Source organism: Strix aluco, chromosome 8 (assembly GCF_031877795.1).
Source record: "Strix aluco isolate bStrAlu1 chromosome 8, bStrAlu1.hap1, whole genome shotgun sequence".
NCBI lineage: Eukaryota > Metazoa > Chordata > Aves > Strigiformes > Strigidae > Strix > Strix aluco.
This window is the reverse complement of record NC_133938.1, coordinates 25864595-25888894: the sequence shown is the minus strand read 5'-3', so window position 1 is coordinate 25888894 and position 24300 is coordinate 25864595. Positions and strand designations below refer to the sequence as shown.

At 39.8% G+C, this 24300-nt stretch overlaps 1 protein-coding gene across 4 annotated transcripts in view; it reads left to right on the top strand.

Annotated features, from left to right (window-relative positions):
- The window catches only part of CRB1 (crumbs cell polarity complex component 1), a 107280-nt gene that overhangs the window by 10545 nt on the left and 72435 nt on the right, over positions 1–24300 (top strand). For all 4 annotated transcript variants that reach the window (XR_012624168.1, XM_074832746.1, XM_074832744.1 and 1 more), the window contains exon 2: positions 20113–20697. Coding sequence is in view for 3 of the 4 variants with exons in the window: in XM_074832746.1 (XP_074688847.1) it covers positions 20113–20697 (585 nt within the window). In the remaining variant the exon portion in view is untranslated. The remainder of the gene's footprint in view (positions 1–20112; positions 20698–24300) is intronic.

The window sequence follows — 24300 nt, the reverse complement described above, 5'->3', positions numbered from 1 at the left end:
GCTCAGAAATGTATCCTGACATCAAGGCTGAAAACAGTCTTAACACAGAGAAAACTCCTATGTGCAGAACAGAACTTGAATGTTATAATGAATGTTCAGCTGCCACAGGAACATCTGCAAAACTTGTCACTTGTCTTTAAAAAAATTCTAGTGTTTTTAAGATCCTGACCTCAATGAGAAGTCCAGTGATTCAGCCTTTCATACTTCAGTCATGCCCCATTCTAGCTATTACATGCCTCGTTTCTGTTAATCTTCTCTAATTAGTTCTGCTTCTCAAGTGGAGTCTTAGAATCTTAAGATTTTTCTGTGCTAGTAGTAACGGCTTTACTTTCATGTTCAAGGTCAGTCCAGCATTGCAGCTTGTAAGACTCATTTGTTCTCCTAGTACTTGCACTTGTATATTGAGTTTTAGACATCAGTTTAGATTCTCAAAAACTTTTACTGACCAAAATTATTGTTAAAAGTGAGATTGTGCCCAAAGCCAAAAGAGTTATGCAAGCGTTGAGGAACAGGCTTCTTTTAAATTCCTTCTTTTCCTTGCAAATGTGCAGAGAATTTTTTTTTTCCATAAGAATACTTTCAGCTTTTTCCTCGTGAGGTGTATTGCATGTTTTACAAAACATAAGCAGATTGGCCCTTGTAGCCTGCAAGTAGGCAGCATCTCAATTTTACAAGTGAGAATGCTGAGCTGGAGAAGGGCAAGGTGAATACCTCGCTTCAAACCACTAAGTTTAGATCTTATGTTTCTCACTTCATATGTTATACACATATATAAATATATATATAGGGGGGGAGGAGACACACACTTTTCCAGATTTTTGTTGAGCCCAAGAGATCCATAATATGGCAAGTATTCCTTTTTTTTTTTTAAGCAGATAAAATGATTAAGTGGTTATTCATTCTTACAACAAATGCAGGCAGTCCTGGCATCTGTGATTTCCATTGCTAACAGTAAGGATTTTCTTTGTGTATAACTTCTTTTATTTGATAACTCTTAGCTGCCTTTTATGAAGGGATCAATACACTCTTTGTAGACACCAATTTGTCATCCTATAGACTTTCCTTTGTGAGGATTGGTGAGATTCAGTGATTAGTAGAGGCACATGATGGCTGAGGTGTGAACGCTAATGGGAGGAGGCATCTGAGCCCCAGGCAAGAAACACACTCTTCTCCAGCTGCTGCTCAATTCAAAATGGCAGGCTATTTTCAGGTTAACAAAACTTAACTGGTCAAGGGGGAAAAGTCAACCTTCAGCAATATATAACTTAGACTAAAATCAGTTTAAACAGCTTACTTGGAGCATTGCTGCTGCAACTATGGATAACATTTACAGTTCATCTAAAAAAGAAGTCACATTGGTTTGATGCTTTTAGATTTAATGCTGCCATGAATTGCAAATAGACCTAATATAGGAATAGGATAATGATAGAGTAGCAAGCATTTCTATGGTTATTTTCAGTTATTTCAAAGGCAACAAGTATGAAAAATCTGTTAGCTAGCCAACCTACTTCATTAAAATGAAATACATATGTAAATGCAATCCATAGAAAATACTTAGCCTTTTCAATTTCAAACAGTTAACACCTGATTCTTATATCTGAAAATACTACACCTGAAGTATTTTGAGGATTCTATGGTACATTATTCCCTGGAAAGTATTTAGGAGTTCATTATAAATCCCACTGAAGAGATTTAAGAAAAAAATCATTTAGAAGTCACTAACAGTGGGGGTTTTATTTTTGTAATATTTCAATGATATTGACAAATGTCCATCTAAACCCTCTTACATCTGATTATCGTGATGTTCAGAAGCAGGACAGAAGTAGAAAGAAAAGCTTTCGTTCTCCCCATCTCCAAGGTTGAGGAGGAAAGCACAGCACAGATGCACAAAGAGCAACTTCACAGACTCCCTGCAAGACCATTACTTAATTTTAAATCCTGAAAACTGCTCTAAAGGTGAGTAGCACCTCACTCTGCATCAGCCTCCAATAGAGCAGAAGTACTGCCATACAGGGCTTTGATGCCAAAACTTAGCCACATATGATCTGTACATCTGTCCCTTATGAGAATGTGCCTCCTTTCCAAGGATGTTTCAGAAAAAACACACTGTGGGGATGAATTAAGTATGCATCTTGCAGTGTTGAACTCTGAGTGCAATTAGATCATGCTCTAGACTGCTACCACAATCACAGTGTGCCACAAGCAGGGGTCATGGCTCACGACACCCAAGAAAGTATCTTGGAATCGTGTCAAGCCAGAAAACCCTACACCTTCCTGTAGGTGGGCAATGGAATATCTTTCCATGCTGAGTTATACTGTTTAGAAAGAGGAAAAAAACCCCTCTTTTTTGAATCCCTGTTCTTTAACTTTCTCCAAATTGTGTTTGTTACAAATTAATATGTCAGAAGCTTAAATCAGAATGGTGCCCTATTGATAGGGTATTAGGGACTAGAACATGGTCTAGAAGATAACATGAGACAAGAGTTAGGGAGAAAATGAACCCTTGCAAATTGCTTTAAGTCCTCCTTTAACTCCAAGTCGTCATTCAGACGTGTTCATAGTGCAGTAACTTAAATATCTCCACTTTATTCTCTTTCTTTCTCAGTGCATGGTGACAGTAGTTTTATCACTGAAAAATTTTCTCTATGGAGCACGCTGAATAGTGACAGCTCTTTTTTCTTTCCCTCCTTCACACTGTCACCTTCTATATTTGCCTTGACACTGTCTTCACATTGTCTTGACATTGTTCTGACTTATGAAAACTCAATCACTGAAGCAAAAGCCATGACAATGCAGAGACAAAAAAAGAAAGTGTTATGAAAATTGTTAAGGAACTGTGAAGAATTACAGACTAGTGAAAACAAGATCTCACTTTTTCAAAACCATATTACTAGTGAGTTTTTAATAAAAACTACTTTATAAAAACTTTATAAAGCAAAGGCTGGCAAAAGTAATCTCAAAAAAGTCAGCTGGCAGCTATGGATTCTGTACCTGAAATTCAGATGTTCCTAAATGACAATGCCTCTTACTGCCATGAATTCAGGTCTTTTACAAGAGCTACTTCAGCCCACCTCCTGGGGAGTGGGGCATGCTGGATTACTGTGAAATGCTGACTCCAGGAACTCTCCAGCTGCACTTTCTCCTAAGCATTCCATTCAAACAGATTCCTTTTGGGGGCATCCAGAAAAGAAAGGTGGCAGAGGAGGAAGAATATTGCAACAGGTTAGCTGGAGCATTACTTCCCTTTGCTAATAATAAAATAGAATTTAATTTTCTTGGTTCACAGCTTAGAAGAGTAGCCTAGAAAGAAAGCATCACTCCCTAGCAATCAATCTAACAAATGCCAAGTACTGTGGTAACAGGCAAAACCCCCAGCATGAGTGGGGTAATTTTAGCAACTGTTAAGTGTTCCTCTTGTTGAATTAAACTTCCAAGCAACTTCTTAACTGTTTTGGGATAGAAGGGACACACTGAAGTGGTTAAAGACCGTGCATATACTTGACAAGATAAGCTTTGAGATTTAACAATTTGATGAAATTACTACTGATTTAAGCAGGAACTTTAATCATCAGGAACCATATGGGGGGTTTGGGTTTTCTGTGGTTTTGTGGGGTTTTTTTTTCAGAAAAGATATCCCTGCATATATACAGTTTTGATACTAATCCAAATTCTTGGTGCTTACAAGAATACCTAGGTAATACAAAAATTACTTTTAAAAACTACTTTATATTACATTTCCATGCATGCATACAATCCACACCTTACCTGAAAAGCATAATGAAAGTGCATCCATTACAAAGCAGAATGGAGCTCATGAGCAGGGCAGACTATGTTGCTCTGTAGATGACATGTAGCATTCCCTGTAGATCAGACAAGCCCTAGTTCTTCAGAAGGAACATAGTTGTCCCTCTCCTGCTCTGTTACTGCAGCTTGCTTTTTTCTCCTTAAGTGAATTAGGGAGCAAAGGCAGTCTGAAGCTTGTTCCCTTTGCTACAGAGCCCCAGGCCTTTCTCAGAGACCCCAGGAACAGCAGGACTGGTGGCTGGGCACTGAGCCTCTCCTCACAGAACATCAGCTCTTCACCAATGTCTCCCAAACTGCAGGAGTAGCCTAGAAACAGATACCCAAATAATGTGGCACAGATTTGGACTCCAGAGCTATAAGAAGCCTTAGCTCATCTGCCCTCCACCCCCATTAGCTCCCCAGGGAGAGGCAAGGGGCTGGAGGTGCTAATTTGTAATCTGCTGATAGACCTGCACCTGGCTCTGTGTATCCACCCCAACAGGAATCTGACCCAGCTTGCTGGGGAACTGAATTTTTTTGCCTTCTCAGATGTAATCCATGAATGTAATACATGGAAAATGCAGTACTTCCTGCACATATCTCTAGCACATATATTTAGGATTGCACGGTGAAGAGAATGTTAGTAAAAGCTTCTTGGGACATCAGAACTTACAGCAATAAACCTCTCCCAGTCAATGAATGTAATTTGTTGATGAAAAGAATGAATCAACATACTTAATAACACATGGTGCTAAGAGTAAACTGAGCATGTACATAAACAAACTGATGCTCATCTGGTTAATTTTGTGGCTAATTTCATATGTTCAATCATGATGACTAAAGCACAGGTAAGACAAAACCAGAACAAAATTAGCCTGAAGAATTATTAGCATAAACAATATGCTTCCATTTATCCAAAGAGAAAATTAAGCTTTAAATGCATCTGCCTGATATCACTTGATAAAGCATGGGCTGGATCCAATTAAGACAAATGACACAAAGGAGAGGGATCCATGTAAGTGCAACCACTTTTGAACTATAGACATAATCCATAGTCTAAATGCTATATCGGATGGTGATACTCCAACTGTCCTGGCAAATTGAATGACAAACATTTTGGCACTTCCTTCCTACACTGTTATGCCTATAAGCTCCCTTGATTATTAATGGAATAATATTTGTTACAGTAGGCTACCACAGTCAAATCAATACCAAAGTGTCTTGAAAAGACACTGCAGCTGAACCTCTAATTAAGTAAGATATTTTGTTCCTTTAAATGAGACACTGTTTGAGGAGTACAGTAACAGTGCCTTGTTCTGTTCAAGGCTATCTATAATTAATAATCCCAACGATCAAAGGAAATGTGATCCTAAGAGAAAATTGCTTTTGAGAATCCCCAGGTATTAAGTACTGAGAATTACTTCCCAATCTGTTCTGCAGCCTCTCAGCACAGTATGTTGTATGATGCCCTTCGGGATCATAAAACAAGCCCTGTCATAGAGCTCTCTGCAAAAATGCTCCCAGCGAGCTAGTGACTAGGTATTTATCACATATTCATTATTGCTGTCAAATCTTAATTTTTTCCTGGCCAGACCTTTACTATTGCACAGATCTCATTTATATATATATAACATAATTTAATACAAAGCAGGGTCAAGATGTTGCCCTATAATGTACTCTGTACTGGTAAGTCTGGACTGGTATCATTGTAAGGAAGGTCCCTAACCCCAAAATAGTGTATTCGTTCTGTTTTTTCATCATCATATGGCACCAAAGCTTCTTCAGAGAAAGCTTCTCGATGTCAAGCTGTGGAGGCTTTAGTTGCTTCCCCCAGCTTGCTAATCTTATCTTCCACTCCCCAGCCACTACACCACCAACATCCCAAGCTCACCCTGTGTCTTAAGAGCTGATTTTTTTATTGTCCTCTGGATCATTCTGTGGAGTGTGAGAACTTCAACACAGCTCTGGAGGCAACTGTCTTACCCCTTCGAGCTGGTGCCACGAGTGACCTTGTGTCCTGGGGCTACAATTACTGCAGGCTCACCAGCCACACAAAGTTACTGTAACTTCCCATTGCTGCTCTGTAAATCCAAGTCTGCTTTGGACCAGGCCTCAGAGGAAGAAAAGAAGAATGCATGGAAAAAATCTGAGGCAGGAAAGGAAGGAGAGACAAGGAGTCAGATCTCCTAACCGGGAAATAAAACAACTTAAAAAACCTCCAAGAAATGACACCACTATACTGATTGCTACTGCATAGTGTTTATTTATTCATGGTTTTAAATTTTGTATCATTTTACTGGCAAAAATCTTACTGATCTAATTTTGATGAAGGCTTGCTGGATACCTCTTGATTTATAGCAGATATTTAGTGCCCTCATGGCAGGTGTTTTTATTATAAAACACACCACCACATTAGGCTTATAGAAACAATTTGACTTTTAGTGATATTCCTCTAATATGAGGGGCTTATTACTTAGCATGGTCCCCAAGGAAGGCTCCTGGACATACCCTGATGCTGGTGGATATTCTGGTTTACTTTACTTCTACAATGAAGCATCTTACAAAGGTTTCAGAGAACGACATCCCTAATTATAGAGTGGGTTTTCAGTACCTACTCTTACTCTTCCTTTGGGTAGTCTCTCCTCCTCAAAGGATACACACGCATAGGAAACTGGGATCAGTGCTGCGAGACCAAGAGATTCCCTGTGATATCTCTGACTCTGCATGGCTCATGGTAGTACAGTTGGTGTAATTCGCCTGAACTATAGGGTGTTTGCACAGTGCTTTGAGAACGGAAAGTGCTTTGAAAGCACTAACACTTCAGTGTAACATTTAAAAAAAACCTCAAACTTTGTCCTCCTCCTCCATGTCTGGCACATGTAGGTTTGTAGCTTGAGATCTTCTTATTTTAAACTAAGAAAACCAGTTCAACCTGAAAGGCATGTCCAGGGAGTAGCAAGTGCAGGCTGCTCTGCAAGGGAAGGGAAGCTGGGAGCTGGGGATGTCAGCAGAGCAGTCAAGGCGGTGGCCATACCTTGAAGAGATCAGTCCTACTGGACCTGAGCAAGGCAGGCAGAGCAGGTGATGGCAGTCAGCGTTAGCCATTTGCTAAAGTTTCCAAAAATCAGGCATAAAAAGGTGTTTGTGAATAAATGATAGCTCAAAGGGTTTTTTCTGTTATTGTTATGTAGGAGACAAGGAAGGAAATTGTCACCTCAGTAGAGCATCTGGACTAGTGTGACACATACAGCCTTGAAGCCTCTGAGAAAGTCATCAAGTGACTCAGCCAGACAAATGCTATGACATAAAAATATGCCAGGTCTGATGAGAGCAGGAGGTCTACCAGCCCTGCGTGCCTGGCAGTGTCACAGGCTCAGTGCACTTTGCTGTGATCACCACTACCCAGACTAGTCATTGTGTTCTGCTGCAAAGTGAAAGGCAGCCAAATGAGCTGTGTAAACAACCATGTGATAGAGCCAGCTCCTTATCTGAACAGAACAGTAAATGTCAAACTGAGGACTTGCTTTGTAGATACCAGTAGAGTAAAAATTCTGATTTTCCTAGCAACCTCCAAAAATTTGTGAATACCTCTCATAGAAATAGTTTCTGTTGTCCCGCAAACTCAGTTCAGTCCAAGTTCTCATATGACAGAGAAGACAATGTGATCTGCAGCTGCTATTCTCTTGCCTTTTATTTAACTTTCATTATTTTGTTTAATTACACCGCATTACTGTCAGGTGCAATCGAGTTCTGGGGCACCATCAAGTGAGAGCTTGGCCAGTCCTCTCTAAGATTGCAGTATGGACAAGGAGAGGGTAGCGGCTCTCAGGGAAAGGTGGAGCTGGCAGAACACCTCTGCAGGTTGTATAGTGTGTTGCAGGTGGACATAGAGTTTTGCCATTAATCAGCAAACAGTTCTTGAAATCAAGGGAGAGGAAATCATGGTGGTCTGTGGACTAAGACTAGTAATTTCATGTCATGTAGCTTAGAGTCTTATTAGGATCTGCTTCTGAACTTACACTGTAAATAAAATGTTGTAAAACCATGAAATAAATTAATTCATCCTCTGTTACAAGTCAGTAGATTTTTTAGGATGCTACAATACAGGCTGTTTGCAGGTCAGGAAAGCTACCACAGGTGTTGTGTCAGAGCCATGATCATGGTGGAGCTTCACTGTTAAATGAAACTAGAGTTCAAAAGACTAGCCTTCTGCAAAAGTTCACATTACAGCATCTTCTATTGGTCCTGTGACTGATTTTTGTCTGTATGAGGTCAGTGAGGGCAACTTGTGCAGATCATGGTCACATCATTGTTCTTCACCAATCTCAATGTTACGACCTTAGCCCATTGGTAGCCACTCTCAGCACAGGAGCTCAGCAGGAGAGCAGACGGAAACTCTGGTTGCACCAGTTCCCCCGTTAGAGTCTAGCCTGTCCCAAAATACAGGAGCTGGGACTTTTCCTGAGCAGTCTCTAGATCCCAATTGGTAATTAGCTCATGCAGAGCTGACTGTAGGTAATTTCTATTGAAAAGAATTTAGTAAATAACAGAAAGGGCTGGAATGTGAACTCCTCTGCAAAGTTCATGCTGGAAAAGAACGACCTTGCTCTCTCTATACTCACTGTGCATCGTAGCTGCACTGAAGCTTTCTTCTGATTCCTGCAGCATTTAAATCACAGTGCACTGTATTTCCAGCAACTTAATGCTAATCTGCCACAGGTCTGATTACTTTTTTAAAGTCTGGGGAGGTGGGAGAAGCAGCATTATGATTTTGATATGAGAGTACTGTTACATAGCATGAAACTGAAATTGTGCGAGAAAAAGACTATGCATTCAGCAAGCCTGGAGGGACAGCATGCACTGCGTTGGCTGTGGGTATCGGTGTGATGCTAGTCTAAAGTTGGAGCTGATCTTGCTGTTCTGCTGCATTTTGTTGGCTTCAGCAACATTTAGTTCTCAGCTGTGTTAGTGAGAACCTACTGGAGGCAATCTCAACACCTGCACACATCAGTACATAGCTTCGCACTTAGAAACTTTAAAGCATTAATTTCCTTACAGACTTCAACGCAGATCATAGTAAGCCAACTGGGAAAAGGAATAGATCTATAAAAACCGTTATGTGTCTTGTCATGGTTTTTGCCCCTGTTCTAGTATGTCAAAACCCATACTTTTCTGAACGTGCATTTTGTTGCTTGAGATTTGTCTGTGCAGAAGGGATATAGTGCATCTGATAAGATGTGCCTTGATGGGATCTTCTGGTTATCCGAATCCCATAAAAACAAGTGCTCATGGAGACTATGTTGAATTGGGAGTCATCAAAACCTAACTGTGAACATATGCTTGTGTGATAGGCCTGACAATAACATTTTCCCTATTATTCTCTACTAATGTACATTTGATCAATGAGCATATACAAAATTTAAGCATGACTTATAGAGGGGAAAATCTCATTTTCTAAAGTCTTTGACTTGCAAAATGGAGGTTAAAATAACATTCACCAGAAGAGAAATTCTTGTTCCATGTTACAGGTTGGTATGATACATTTCTAACAATTAGGGCTTTAAGTTGGGGTCAACGTTACAGACATTTGAAGCTATGTTTTAAAATCACAGCACCTTCATGTGCTACTGTACATCAGCATTACTGCTGTATGCGGTTTTCCTATTAGGAAAAGGAAAAACGTAATGAAGTGGAGGACAGACCACAGGTAAAGGAGACTGAAGAAGATGCCTTCTAACAGCTTTCAGAAGCAAACAACACATGGACACAGAATTTGGACTTGAAGTCAATTTTGTACTCAGTTTTTAGCCCCTCTACTCCAAGCTCAGTAGATCAAAGATTCAGCAGCAACTGGCAACGTTTCTGACTGCTTTTCCTTTCCCTTGTTAGTAGTTGAGCACAGTGGCAGCACTGCTGCTTGCATGTTCTGACCTAAATGAAATCTCAGCACTGCAAGTCAGCGGTGGCTGGTCTGCGTGAGGGGCAGCATCTCCCAGCTCAGCCAAGTTCCCAGCTTCTTGCTGAGGCCAAACTCAGTGGGAGCCATGAGCCTGCCTTACACAAAGGCTAAGTGCCATAAACTCTTTTCAGACTCCAGAGAAGCTGTGAGACCTTGTGTCTCTCAAGGTGAGATCTGGCCTCTTCAACAGGCAACAGCTCCTTTGCTCCCTATTTTCCACTGTTTGGAATTCAAACAGAACCAGGAGCAACTGGATATCACCCAAATTCACAAACTGACAGTTTTATGCTGTGTTACTCCCTCTGTGTTCCTGAAAATCCCCCAATTGATGCAGAGAAGAAGTGAGACCATGCTTTGGTCTTTCTGCAACTCTTTTCGGCTCTGGCACTATTTCCCTTGTTATTATGCCATGTGTCTGCTTCCAAGGTGTATGTTTTAGCCTTCCTCCCTAGCATAGCTGTGAATACAGGTGGTGTCTTTCCAACTGCAAGCATTGCTTTAATTTTTCCATTTCCCAGCACCACTTTCACCCCTCAGTGAGTTCTGATATCTGGTTTGGAAACACCAGGTTATGCTTCCATTAATTTTAAAAGGCTTGATGCTGGCATGTTTGTACCACTTTAGAGCAAGGCAGGAGCAATACCTTTCACAAAAGTATTAGAAATCTACCCATCCAAACAAGTTCATCTAGACGTGCTGAGAAACCTCACTAAGGGCAAGCAATACAGGATAACATTTTAAAGTATAAGACATAATTCACACCCCTAACTAAACCACCTAGGTTTTCTTTCCTTATTTCTCTCTTTATTTCTGCAAAACCTTTCATCTCACAGGAGAGATATTTACACACGTGGCTCTGTATCCTGAGTTATATGCTGAAGATGTCCCCAGCTTTAACGAAGCCCTAAGAGCAGTGCAGGCAGGAAAGGTATTGCTTGAATCCTTGGGACAAAGACATTTAACCTGCAGAATCACAAAACCTTTCTTATAAGAAATCAAGTTTATTACCTAAATAAAATTGTTTCAGATTTTGAGCACAATAAATTTTCCATGTCCTTTGCCTCTGAAGAGCTGATAGAAAGGCAGACTTGAAGCTGGCCCCCAGGTTCCCACCACCATGTATCATAGTTGTTGCTCACCTGCCTGTTTATCTCCCACGTCCCTGTGTGGAGGAATCCTGTTTGTAGTATTAAGAATAAATTCTGCTGTGTGAATTCAACTAAAAACAAATTTCTAAAGGAAGAAGGAACACCTCATTACAGTCTTGTCTTTACTATTCTGTGGACTTAGGAGGTAAGAATGTGGAGACATATCGTGAAACTATTAAAGAGGGAGGTTATATACAGATAGAGTGTATATAGTAGCGGGTATTGCAGAACAGAAATCAGTTCAGTTTCTACATCAGTGTCTGCATAATTTAATGTAATGGATATCAGCTATCTTCTGGTCCTGATCAGCCACTGTCCTGCATATTATACAAACAAAAATATCTGTGCATAGTAAAAGCACAATGATCACTATGCACTATCAAGGTAAACCACATGTAAACTGTAGTGCTAAATGTAAAGGTAAAGAAGCTAAATATAAAGGTAAAGAAGATAAACTCTTTTATTCACATTAGAAACCAGTCTGTTTGCATTGCTAGTAGTACCATGACTTGATGTCCACTTGAACCAAAAACCCCCCAAATTCAATCTGTATGGGACCTGTTGAGCTCCTGGGCCTGATTCTCCTCCTGTTACCAGCACAGACACTAGGATATGATGCAAAATAAAGTGAGAGCCCAAAAATATTTGCTTTTAGAAGTATTTACCTCATTTTTGAGATGTTTGTTTTATTCCTTCACTGCTGACAGCACAACTCACAAGCTAATGAGCTGCACCCACTCCCCCTTTTCTCCAGCACTCTTGCACTAACTGGAAAGCAGCCGTGTGTGTGCCACACCAGGCGAGTGCCTTTGAACTAGCACACCTCACTGCGGCATGATAAAACAGTCGTTGTGTGGCTGCTTTGTAGGAAAGCCTGTCAAACTGTTGCTGTGTTTAGTATAATCAGTTGGCGCAGCTGTAAGGAGTGCTGCTGTTGAAGTGCTCATATGGTAAGGAAGTCTGGGATGGCACACAGTTAAAAAGACAGCAAAGGAAAACGACAGCCAACAGTAACAGCCTTCATTCTTGGGGAGCAGCAGCAAATTAGCGTGAGCTTGAAGAAATGTTTGGAGAAGAGCGAAATGGAGACATTTATTTAATAACCAGTTCTGTAATTTGAATCACAGATAGTATTAAAGTGTTTCCTAAACAACATTTTAAAATGTCAAAGCTATTCAGTTGTTACTCTTATGCTAACATACAACACTTCTGCTTGAGAAAATAAGTTGTTAATTTACTTTTCTTGGTTTTGCTGATGCAAATGTACTTGAAAACAAAACTGGCTTTTTTGATAGAAGTGGAATATTTGTGTAACCACTTTTTTTTCTTTTCTGCCTGTGTGTGGTGGTGGTTACTATGGTAATAATCATGATTCAAGATTTAAAGCCTGAAAGTGGTTTCTATAACAACATGCTAGGATGTTTTGGACACACAACTGAAGTTAACGATTCAGGATTAACCCTTTATGACCACAACATTTGTAGACACAACAAGTGCTTGCTTGTTTGGCAAAAGTTTGTTCATACCTTTCCAAGGTATGCTTTTTCACTGAGCAGACTAATACTTCCAGCTCTGGACAGAGCAGGTCAGGCCCCGGGGCGGGCACTTTCCTACCAGGTGAAGCTTGCAAAGGAGAAATGGCACCACAGTAACTACAAGCCTCTCATTACATTAAATAGTTAAGATGGTATACAAGTGTATTGGGAGATGGGAAGGGAAGGGGTAAAACAGCATTAGTACAATGTTGAAGAAGTTTGAGACTTTATTCTGGAAATCAGAACTGTGTGGAAAAACCAATGATCTATTCACAGAGAATCTCGATGGAAAAGCTATTCTGAGAGCTAAGATAGCCCCTTACCTGGCTCTGTTTTATCCAGAACGACATGGTTTCATGTCCTTTTTTCCCCCATCTGCCAAATGCTGATCCATGAATGGCATCTCTGCCTTTCAGTCCCTGATGACAGTATCTGATCCCAGTCTCTGTCACTGTTGATTATGCAGCTGTGCTCATCCCTTCCCTAGTTCTTCAAGATACATCAAGATTGAATATATAAGCACACCCATAACTTTCTAGGGCTGTCTTTGCAAAGAAGTTATTGTCATAGTGATGAACTTTATTTTCTATGTCATGGTGCAGTGCAGATAAACGGAGATATGCTTAGTTATACCAAAGCCAAGCACTCTTCAGTGAAGCACTAAATGCCTTGGGCAATATTTTAATATTTCCAGTTAAATGCTAATTATTGCAAAAAATCTCACTAAAGTCACAGAGCTTGATATTTCAGTGACACAGATTCACACACTTGTTTTAAAATCCCAGGGGCAAGTTTTAAACGAGAAATGAACGCAAGCATTGAAGGTTCTCATTTTTAACTTCAGACACTGGGCTATCTAAACGCTTGCTACCGTCATGTTATCCCATGACTTCTTTAGTGAGCTTATTTGATCATCAGGTAAGCCTTCAGTTGTGAACAAATGCTGTATGTTGGTTTTGATTCAAGACAAGACAGATTGAAGGAACAGCTCTAAGAGAAGCAATGGTTGCTTCATCCCAATGAAATTTTATCTTTCTAGTGACTGACCACAACCAAGTTGTCAATTATATGAGCTATTTTAGCAAATTAAAAACAACTAAAATAACAGAACCAACACACATGATCTGGGTTTTGTTTTGTTTTGTTTTAAAAAAAACCCCACATTTTTTTGCTATTGTAATTCAATCACTTTTTACTTAGGAGTATTTTTAAAGTTTCATTTCTCCACTCATAGACCAGCATATTGGTTTTTTGCTATCCATTTCTTTCCAAAATGTATGAGTTAATAAAAAGTCAGATTTTGCTGTGAACTGCTTTATTGGCATTAGCTGGTGTAGCTTCCTAGTTTTAATTCAAACATGTGAAGTAATAACTCTTTGTTAAAAAAAAAAAAAGTAAAGAAAAAAAGAACTCCTCCTCAAAGCACAGTAAAATCATCAACATTGATGACTATATGGGTATCAAGAAGTTCTCCATCTTCTCATAGGTTTTTGAGTTTTTTTCTAGAAAATAGACTGGCTCTGTTAAGAAAGTCAGAAAGCCTCTGCAGCATATGTAAGACTCTAAAGCTGTTAGTGTTGAGAGCTTCTGTGAAGCTGAGTCCTCCTTCAGGGGAACTAGGCACATTTGAAGAACAGCATTGCAAATTGCAAGCAGCCTCCAGGCACGATAAGGTGATTAGCAAAGTGCAGGCATGACCACAGTCAAGTGAACTCCGGTTCATAACAATGTGATTAGCAGTGATTGAAATTTGTTTTTAAATTCTGCTGCTGATCATGATATTTCACCAACGTGTAGGAAGAGTCGTGTCCTGAAAGAACAAGTCTTTGCTGAAAGACATTTCTGACAGAAACAACACAATACAGTTTGCTACTTTTTTTTCATTGGGCTTGCCAATCAGATTCTCAGAATTTGGGATCATCAATTCACTTTCCTTTTGATTTTATCAACTTAAGACAGCAGAATATTTTGAAAAGCACACATAAACTCTCTAGGTCTCCAATTCAAACGGGATCTAGGAAAAAAACCCTCCAAATTGTCAGGAAAAATATACAGAATGAGCTCTTCAAAATTACCTGCTTTACTGAGGAACACTAGTTTCCTTGTCAGGAGTCAGAAGCTCAATGCCAAATTTCTTTGGCCCTTTCAAAACCCTTGCCCTGTTTATCTTAACTTTCTCGCTAATTTAATTTTTCCCTCCTATGCTCATTGTCATGCATTTCCAACATCCTAAAAATTGTTTTGTTTCACTACAGTGGTTTCTGATCACTAAGAAGACTTTACCAGTCAAAATCATGCATTTTTACTGCTGATTAGCTATATAAGCTCAATTATTCATATGCTAACAAGATCACTTTAATGAATTTAAATAAACTTATCCAAGAGGAAAAAAAATTACTATCTTTTTCTTGGCATTTCTTATATTTAATTGTTTGTACCAGTTCTTGTAAAATGCGTGTTTCTGGTAGTACTGATAATTTGCCAGTAGATGGCAAGCTTTACCGCAAAGAATTTTACTGCCAAACACCTCATCTGCATCAATAGGATTTAACCATGGGGTAAAATGCTTGGCACTAATTCCTCTCGTAATTAGATTAATGTATCAATGTTTATAAAGAGACTGATAATTACCTCAAGTGTCAGTCAGTGTAAATCCAAAGTGATCAGCATTTTGTTTCCATTTTTCTAATGTTACATACAAGTTTTAAGACTGTCAGAACAGGTAGCAGCTGAAGTGATCTTAATTGCTTAAGAATGAAGACGACTCCTCTGCATATCTGAACTAGAACATGAGGCCTTTTTAGTTTATCCCTCTGTAGCCTTACCAAAAACCAAGCTCTCCAAAACACTGAAACATTTCCGTCCCTTAGAGCTCTTTCTGCAAATGTAGTAGAGAATATTCCTTAGCCATCAGCTCAAACTGAGCCAGCCTTTGGATCAGACCCCATCATACTCTGTCACATCACATCGCAGAGCACGGGGGAGTTCAGCTTCCACATCCTCTCTCATTTTCACGTAGCTCTCAACAGCTCAATAGGTTCCCAAATCTGTCCTTCCACATCACTCCAGAACAGCAGGGAAACTGAGTTTCCATGGAGCAGGGAGGGAGGTAGTGTAAATAACTTGTCTCAAATAGGTGGAAAATGGTGCTCTAACTAGCTGCCTGGGATCCAAGGATTTTCTGAAGCACTCACATCATTTAAGAACATGATTTTTCTCAAAAAATCATGGGAATGTCCTGGTGAACTGCATACCATTTAATAACTACAGTACAGTAGTTGCATACCCTTTGATGACCACCTTTTTGAGATTCAGTTTTGCTGCTGGGGCAAAACTGCTGTATAGTACCTCTAACAAAAACTCTTGCTCCTAGCCTTTAAATCACAAGTAAGCTAAAACTCAGCAGTGATTACATATCTGCTAAGACCTTCGGAACTCTTGTGTTCCTCAAGAACTATATAAATAATAAAAAACATGGCACAGCACATTAGAATGAAGATAAAACTCAAAAAACTTTATTGCTTCACTGTAAACTTGTAGTACAAATCGGACAAAAGCATCCTCGAGGTAGTATTGGATTTATTGAATTGTCTGTTGGCAATTTCTGCATAAGAAATTTGTTTTATAAAAACCAGAGGAGTTGAAATTAAGATACTAGTTTAAAAAATCCAGGAAAGTTTTCCTGTTTCATGTTTTTCCCATTGTGGTGTCACCTTGGAGACAAATTTGTTGCCTTCACTACAGACTGTGCTTTTAGGGTTTCCTTTCCTCTCTTCTCATTTTCCATCCAGTATTAGTGCCTCGGAGAGCTATGAAGCTTTTTAACCAGTGCTCAAAGCTAGTATGTTGCTATCAAAACTGCAGACTGGCAAATACTTGTTTCTCTCACACACAGTCATTTCAACAAATTGAATTGTTGCATGCAAATTATATCTGGAAAAGCAGTAATAATTAACTAAATTGCTTCTCCTGTCACAGTGGTCCTACTTAAGAAGCACTTGAATGATTGACCTCACCTCTTGTAGTTTAGACAGTACAATAGTTAGATAATGTTATAATTTAATCATAGTTAATGTCTTCAAATTTGCAATGTTGCTTCAAATATGCACTTTTAATTAACTTTAAGTAGGTAGACAGATTGAAAGGAAAGCTCGTTCAAGGTGTGCAATCCCAAGAAAAATGTGGGATGGAAAAGTTCCTAAGGAATGCAGTTTTGCTCATTTTAACTGTAATTAATAGATTGCAGTAACCTTTTTATTATCCATACTAAAGAAAAGAAACTAAATACATGGGTAATACACAAAATTATGTAAACTAGGACATCAGAACATAAATGAGGGCCTGCTGAGAAGGAGAAAGGTCTGTGATACTGTTGACTGCAGAGCAAGTCATACACCACGGCCAATGTCTTGAATTTTGCATTCAGTGAGAGCTGTGAGCTGTGGGAAGTATAATTGATACCATATTAGCATGAAATATCTGCTCCCAGTGCAAAACAATGCTAATAGGTTTGGGGATGGCCATTTTAAAGGCAGGCTACATCAGAAGCACTATTTTTGTCATGTTTTCTTTCAAAGAACAGGAGCTAAATCTCCAGTTCTCCTCCTGCTAATCAATGTCTAACTTACTTTCTTAATCAGGTCTATCTTAGCCAGCATTAAATAAAGATAATCTTTACCAAGAAAAGACTATACCTTTTCTAGACACTTCTCCTTTGCATCTCTGGTGTATATGAGCATGACAACAGCTAGAAACAGTTCAAAGAAAAACATTTCTCAGTTTTACTTATACATGCAACACCCCAAAAGAAACAATAAAAAAACTATTTCCATGTAAACCTTAAGACCACTGTTAGTTTCTTTCAAGTCATGATGCCAGTGTTACTATTGATGGTACCACATAGATCTCTACTCTGCTTGTTCAAATAAGTATTAATTAGATATTTGACTCAGTAAATGTCCCTATTTATGAACATCAAGTTTATTCAGATTGGTGTTTTTTTATTCCCAGAGGCACTGCTGCTCCCGTGTACACCTCAAGTCAGAAGGCACAACAGTGAAACACACATAAACTTTTCCAATCTCCCTATTTATTATCATAGTGTCATATCTACATAAACTATATTTCCTAAGCTAGTAAAGCCTTCTGAGGCTTTCTTCCTCCACTTCCCTTTCCTGGGGAAAAAAGCAGATTAAATTATATTAAGCATTAAAATACCCATTATGAAAATACACCCTCATCAGTCAGTTTGTATTCTCTGACAATCACTGGTGGTTGGTTGTTATACTCCGGTAACCAGCCCTAGTCTCTCACTTTCCCAGCCAGCCAGGGACCTGTCCCAGGACTTCATCAGCATTATTCTAGTCCCAGTTATTGATAAGCATCTCTACATGTTGCTTTGCTTTCAGTGCCCCATCCCCTTATCTATTGTGTCCACCCTCCTGAATCTCCATTCCAAGAACCAGGAAGAAATCAGAGACTGATGGTAGATGGGTCTGATTTCCTTCGAGAAGTTCAGCTCATCCACAACACCCTGTTTGCACAAACATACACTGTTCTGCCATTCATTTTCAAGTAACTGCTGTAGAAGACACATACCCTTTGTATTTCCAAACAAGACTCCAGAATAAAAGTATAAACTGAAAGAAGAAAAGAGGATGTTTACAGGATTCTCATCTAGATCGTTTAATGCAACTTTCATTTTCTAGCCCACTAGTCTTTACCTTCTGAATCACATAAACATGCAGCTTTATTTCATAAATTCTTGGCCAAGATATGACTGCTTTTTTTCCCCTCCAGTGATACAAATATTTTTTTCTTTCTAGTAATATGCAAAATACTTGTTTACAGTTTTACCCTCATATTTTGAGGAAGGTCGCATCGTAATCACATTAGAAGTCTGATGATATTCAGATGTTCACTATACAGTAGAGGATTTCTTATAACATGGTGAAAATCAGTTGCAAAGGAAAAAAATGTACTGGATAGAACTCTTCTTATTGAACTCCATATCACATTTTCCAATTTGATCAGTAGGAATTAAAATACTATATGTGAATTTGGCTTTTTTAGGTCAGTATTTATATGGTTCCTGTCTTCTAGGTGGTTTATGTCAGTAAATACTTGCCTTTCTTCTCTCCATTAATCATGATAAGGTTTGATCTGCCATGGTTTCATTTCACTAGCAGAGTTTGGAGTCAACTCCAGGATTTCTTCTACTAGCCTCTCAGCATTCAAAAGCTTGACCTTTTTAGACCAAGGTAGAGGTCTAGAGCAAACATCCCATTTACAATCATCCTTTTGGGTCTTACCATCTCTACATCCTTGACTCAGTTTATGTGTGAATAACAAAATTCCCAAATGCTGCAGAATGTGTGCTGATGATTAGCACTGTTTCCACTGATCAATAACAAAACAATGGCAAGTCATGACAGAAGCAACATGATATTATGAGATTAATTTAGTGATCAGTAGAACCCCATTGCACTCTCCACCCAGGTCTGTGCTGCATGTGGGAGACCTGATTATAGCAGACATAAAAGTACACAAGCTTCAGTCTCGCTCTCTTGATATTGTTGACTGTGAAGCTGTAATTGCAGAGGATTCAGCCCAGGTCAACACACCTACCTCATGCACTCAGTATCTGGCACGTTGTTGCTGTTGCTTAGTATGCCTAACACTGAATTTAAGGAAGCAGGTATATACCTACATTTGTTTGCTATGCTTATCTGAATATGGCCATTTATTTTTTTATAGAGACAATCATGATTTTAAAAATGTTACAGTTTCATGGCAAAACTCCTGTTTTCTTTTACTAGAAAGAACATCCTTCACTGCTTTTACTCTATCACTATTTCTCAGTTGTGGGTTATGATCAATGCTGGTAACAGCTCGCTCCTCCTTGACTAGAAAATCAGAAGTAGCTACTGTTATTGTCAGCCAGTCTTTACAGCAGCAAGGCAACTCCAAGTGGCCTTTAATTACTGCCAGGAGCTCAGTTCCTGGAGGGTAAAGAACACGTTTACACCATGTTCACCATGTCCTCCCAGCCTCAGAGGCTGGAAGGCTCTCAGAGGGCTATTTTGAATCTCAGGTGTTTGGGAGATTCTGTGTGGTGGAAATACCATACAGCTGTCAAATTACTTTTTATAATCAAGAAGTCAAAATCAAAGCGCATGATGGTTTGAACCACTTACTTGAACTATAATTGCATCTCAGTCATTTAGCTTTGTTGAAATGTAATACAAAAAATTTCCTCCACAAAAGAATACAAAGTGGTATTGAACTGAAAAATGTGGTTCAACACCTTTCTCTAGTAAAAAACCCAAAAATTTGTCTTAAATATATCTAAATGCATTCCATATTTTTGGATATCTGTTGACAACCACCAATGTTGTTGCAACTGTACTCTTAATAGAGTGTTAACCAATCCTGACACTCCAGGCCATGGTTGTTGGAAGAGGCAAGAACAGGAAATTACAACCTACTCATATTTTCATAATTGTTTTCATTTTACATTTATTAGTCTACTAATACCTGTCACACAGTTACCAGCCCTGTTTTCTTCTCAACAGCCAACAACTGGAGCTGTTGGTTTTGAAGCACAGTTGTGTTATGAGTTGCACTTTCATTCTTGGTTACTCCCAGTGCTGGGAAGTCCTCAGGATTTTTTGTGTTTCCTTTCTAGAGTCACTTTGCATGAGGAATGATTCCAGATGCCTGTCAAACTCTTGCCAAAAGAACTCTACATGCATTGCTGGTCATAAAGACGATACTTGCCTTTGTGCAGATGCATCAGTGGACAGTATGGAGGAACTCTGCAATAAAACCTCTGATCCTTGCTCTTCAAACCCTTGTCTTCAAAACGCTACCTGTTTAAGCTCTGCTGGAAACCTCAGCTTTACTTGTGAGTGCCCTGCTGGGTATAATGGACCTACCTGTGAAATAGCTGTCAGTGTGTGTGACACAAACCCTTGCGAGCATGGAGGCACCTGCCAAAATGGCCTGGCTGGGCCCACCTGCCTTTGTAGCGCAGGCTACACAGGTACACTCTGTGAAATGGATTTCGATGAATGCATTTCTGAACCATGCCACAATGGAGCGGTGTGCAAGGATGGGGTTGATGAATACTCCTGCTACTGCGTCCCAGGCTACCAAGGCAAGCACTGTGACCTGGAAGTGAATGAATGTGTGTCAGATCCATGCTTGAATGGGGCAACGTGTCTCAACCAGATAGGACAATATGGCTGCATCTGTCCACTTGGGTACACAGGTAAGCACTATTAAACCAACTTTTTCTTTGTGTCATGGAGAACCATCATAATTCATGTTCCAAGTTCAACTCCCCCACCCACACACTTAATTATATCTGTATTACCACCTTGCCTTCTGCTTCGGCACCAGTGACTGTTGGTGCATTATGGGTTACCTTATCACTGTGAACTACTGATATCAGATAGAGAAGGATTACAGAAATCTCACGTTTACCTAAAACTACAGGGCAGTTTTGTGAACATCAAGCTATGTCACAGGGCTAGGTTAACTTTCCTTTCTTTTAAAAGAAACATTCTCAAAATGCATGTCCTCAGAGTGCTATACATAGTTTTTCATCCTCAGACAAAACCTGTTTGACAGGGTTAAAAATTAGATCTCATTAAACTGGCTTGATTTGCTAATCACGACAAACTGTACTCTTAAACCTAGACATTTCACGTTAACTTCCTCTCCTCTGCCCTTCCCAGAAACAGAGGACTCATTTGCAACTAGAACATTATGTAAATTAAATAGAAAAGTACTATCAGGTTCCCAAACTGCCCATTTTTTGATAATCCTATTTTATGTGGCTCCATTTTTAAGGTACGGGTGTGATTTTTCCTGCCTACTTCCTCTACTGGAGAGCATATAATCCTTGCGGGAGACAGCTCCCTTCAAACTTCAAAGCTGTATTCAGGGGTAGGACTGCAAGAGGTAGCACACTGAATCATTAAAAGAAGAAAAGGGGAGGCATTTCAGTGATAGATTGCCAGCAAGGTAAGTGAAGGGAAAAAAAAAAAAAAAAAAAAAAAAAGTCATACAGCAAAAGGGGGTAAAAAAACAGCTATTGCTTCAAGTGATTCAAATGAATAAGAAATAAGAGATGTGGTTTACAGCTCCATCCCCAAATCCCCATGCAGGAGAGGAAGTTAGAGGTAAAAAGCAGCTTTCCTGTGTCTGACACAGCACTTGTTGGAAGCCAGCCCTTGGTTAATATCCCTCATGAGCACGGAGAATGTTATTTGAAGGAAGCTTGTTACCTTCCCGCCACCCTGCTGCTGCCAGCGGGTGTCTAAGCCCAGGCCAGCTGAGGAGAAAACTACACAACCAGGGGAAAGCCAAAGAGCAGAAGGAAGGAAAAACCTATTAACAGCCAGCATGGTTACCCTGCAATGATCAGACTCAGCCCAGACCTCCTGTTGTATTCAGGAAGCTGTATTTGTTTAACTGGCACTGTTAGTCAGGCCCAGGCCAGGATCCATAGCCCAGGAACTCAATTTGAAAGACAGAGAATATACACCTTAGAGACAAAGAGAGAAAAAAAATAATAAAATAGTAAAGCCCAAACAAAAAGTAATGAAGATTTAGATCAACACAAACTGCTGGGGGAAACTCACTCTGCTGGAGTCACTCCACTTTCATCAAGAAATTCTGCTGTTTCCCAGGCTGATGCCCTCTGCTCTCACTAAAAATCAAACTATGTCCAAGTGCTCCACATTCAGCACAAGCAGAGTTAAGAAATGAGGAGAGAACCAAGGAAGGAGAAGAGGTCTAAAATACAAAGCAGAAGAGGCTGCTGTGTTTTGACATACAGCTCCAACACTGCTTCCAGCAGCAAAGAGACTAATCATAATAATTCTGTAGAGGAGTAGCACTATTCCTTCAGCAGTAAAACACCAGCTTTTAAAGGCTACTTAACAAAATGATTTATCAGAAGCATTCTTTTTTGTTGTTTTCTGCACCTTGCTGTGAGTTGTGCTAAATGCACAAGCCAGAGGGATTACTGGATAAAAGCCCTGAGGTGTACCCACTGGTAATAAAAACCCTCATTTACCCTGTCAGGGGATCTTGCCAACCATTATTATCCTGGCCTGACACCATGAATTACTGTGGGAAGTCATCCAGCCTCATCTCATTTCCCTAAGATGTTAAAAAGGTTATATCTCTTGATATGTAGGTAGAGAACGTACAGTAAATCTACAGCAGTAATGTTAACCAAATGCTTGAGTTACTGGCTGCAGTTGCTACTTGTTTCATGGACTATGACTGCTATTTTGTATGATTGGTATGCTGCAGCACTTCTTAAAATAGCTGAGAAATGTCACACATAATTCTTACACAAATGGAAGAGGTTAGAACGCACCAAGAGCCAAAGACTGGAAAATTTAGCATGAAATCTGCAGTTTCTATGATAATGTTCTGCATGTGTGAAATTATTTACAAGACATGTGTCACGCAGCTGTTAAATAATGAAGCTCAATCGGTTTGTTGAAGTTTTGCTGGCTACCTAAATCAAATGCATTTTTTCCTTCATTGCACTAATTGTGCTTGCTTTTAATTCACCCCAACAGAGCATGGTGCAAGGGCCTGTTATTAGCCACAGCTAGGTATGTTAATTACCTTGCTGGACACAGCTGAAGCCAGTCCTCCATTGCCAGTGAACATTTTAGTGTGAACTATCAGGGGTGCATGGCAGTTCCAAAAGCCAGTCTTAGCCCAAGACAACAGCAGGAGAAAGTGTTTTAGTGACAGACGAAATGGGTGCAATGGGCTAGATTCATTCTTTGTGCAACACCTTTTATTATGATGTAACCATAGCTGGAATGAACTCTGTGCAATATGAAGAAATGATTCCTGACAGATCTTTAAGTTCTCATGCTGTATTCTTATCAATAACGTATACACCATGGAAATTATTTAGAGTATTTAGAGGATCATAAGTTAGGCACTTAAAAGCAAGCAGAGGCACAGCAGCCTCTACCATGGGATGAAGCACCTCAAGTACGGATCTCACGTCCCAACAAGCTCATGGCAGTATCATTGTGGATATCAATAGCAAAAAACACTGTCCATCCAACAGCAATTACCAAAGTGGAAAGCCTGTTTCCTTCCTCAGCTTTCAAGTTGCAAACCAGCACTTCCAACCTTGCGGCCTAGCCAGCCTGAGCAGAAGATTCAGCCCAGGTTCTCAGCTCTGCTGAGATTTCTAAGCACAAGACTGATGTGAGAGGAGCCCAGCAGTACTGGTCACCTGTCAAAGGGTTTTCAAAACAAAGATTAGCAGAGGGCACATACACCCAAAGTGTGCTTGTCGCAGTTCATAACTTCATGGCGCTGAAACCTTTGATTGGATTTAGCCCTGCTATTCTCCTCCAATTGTGTCTGCGTAGTGCAGTGTTGCAAGACCTATAACAACTTACATCTGTGCACACATCCAGGTAACTGGTGGTTAGCACAGACCTGTGAGCAAAAAAGGACAAGCCTCACTCCAAGAAACTGAACTCTTCCCTCTGCCTAATTTTTGATGAACACTCTTTCTGTCCCTTCAAAGCTGGTGCCTAGAAAATAGCTGTCTGACACTATCCATCCAGATAACAGCACTTAAGATTACTATACACAGATGGAGGAATTTGGGAACAGTCCTTTGTACCTGCCGTGCCCGAGCACAGCACTACAGCACAGAATGGAAGGGGTGACCTGGATACCAATTTCCAGCTGTACTAAGAACTTGCAGGTCCTCCTGGAACTACACTGAGCCTGCAAACCCCTAGTATCTTTGACCAGAAGGTGATTTTACAATATACCTGTAGGCAGGCAAGTTTGAAGATGTTTGCTGTATTTC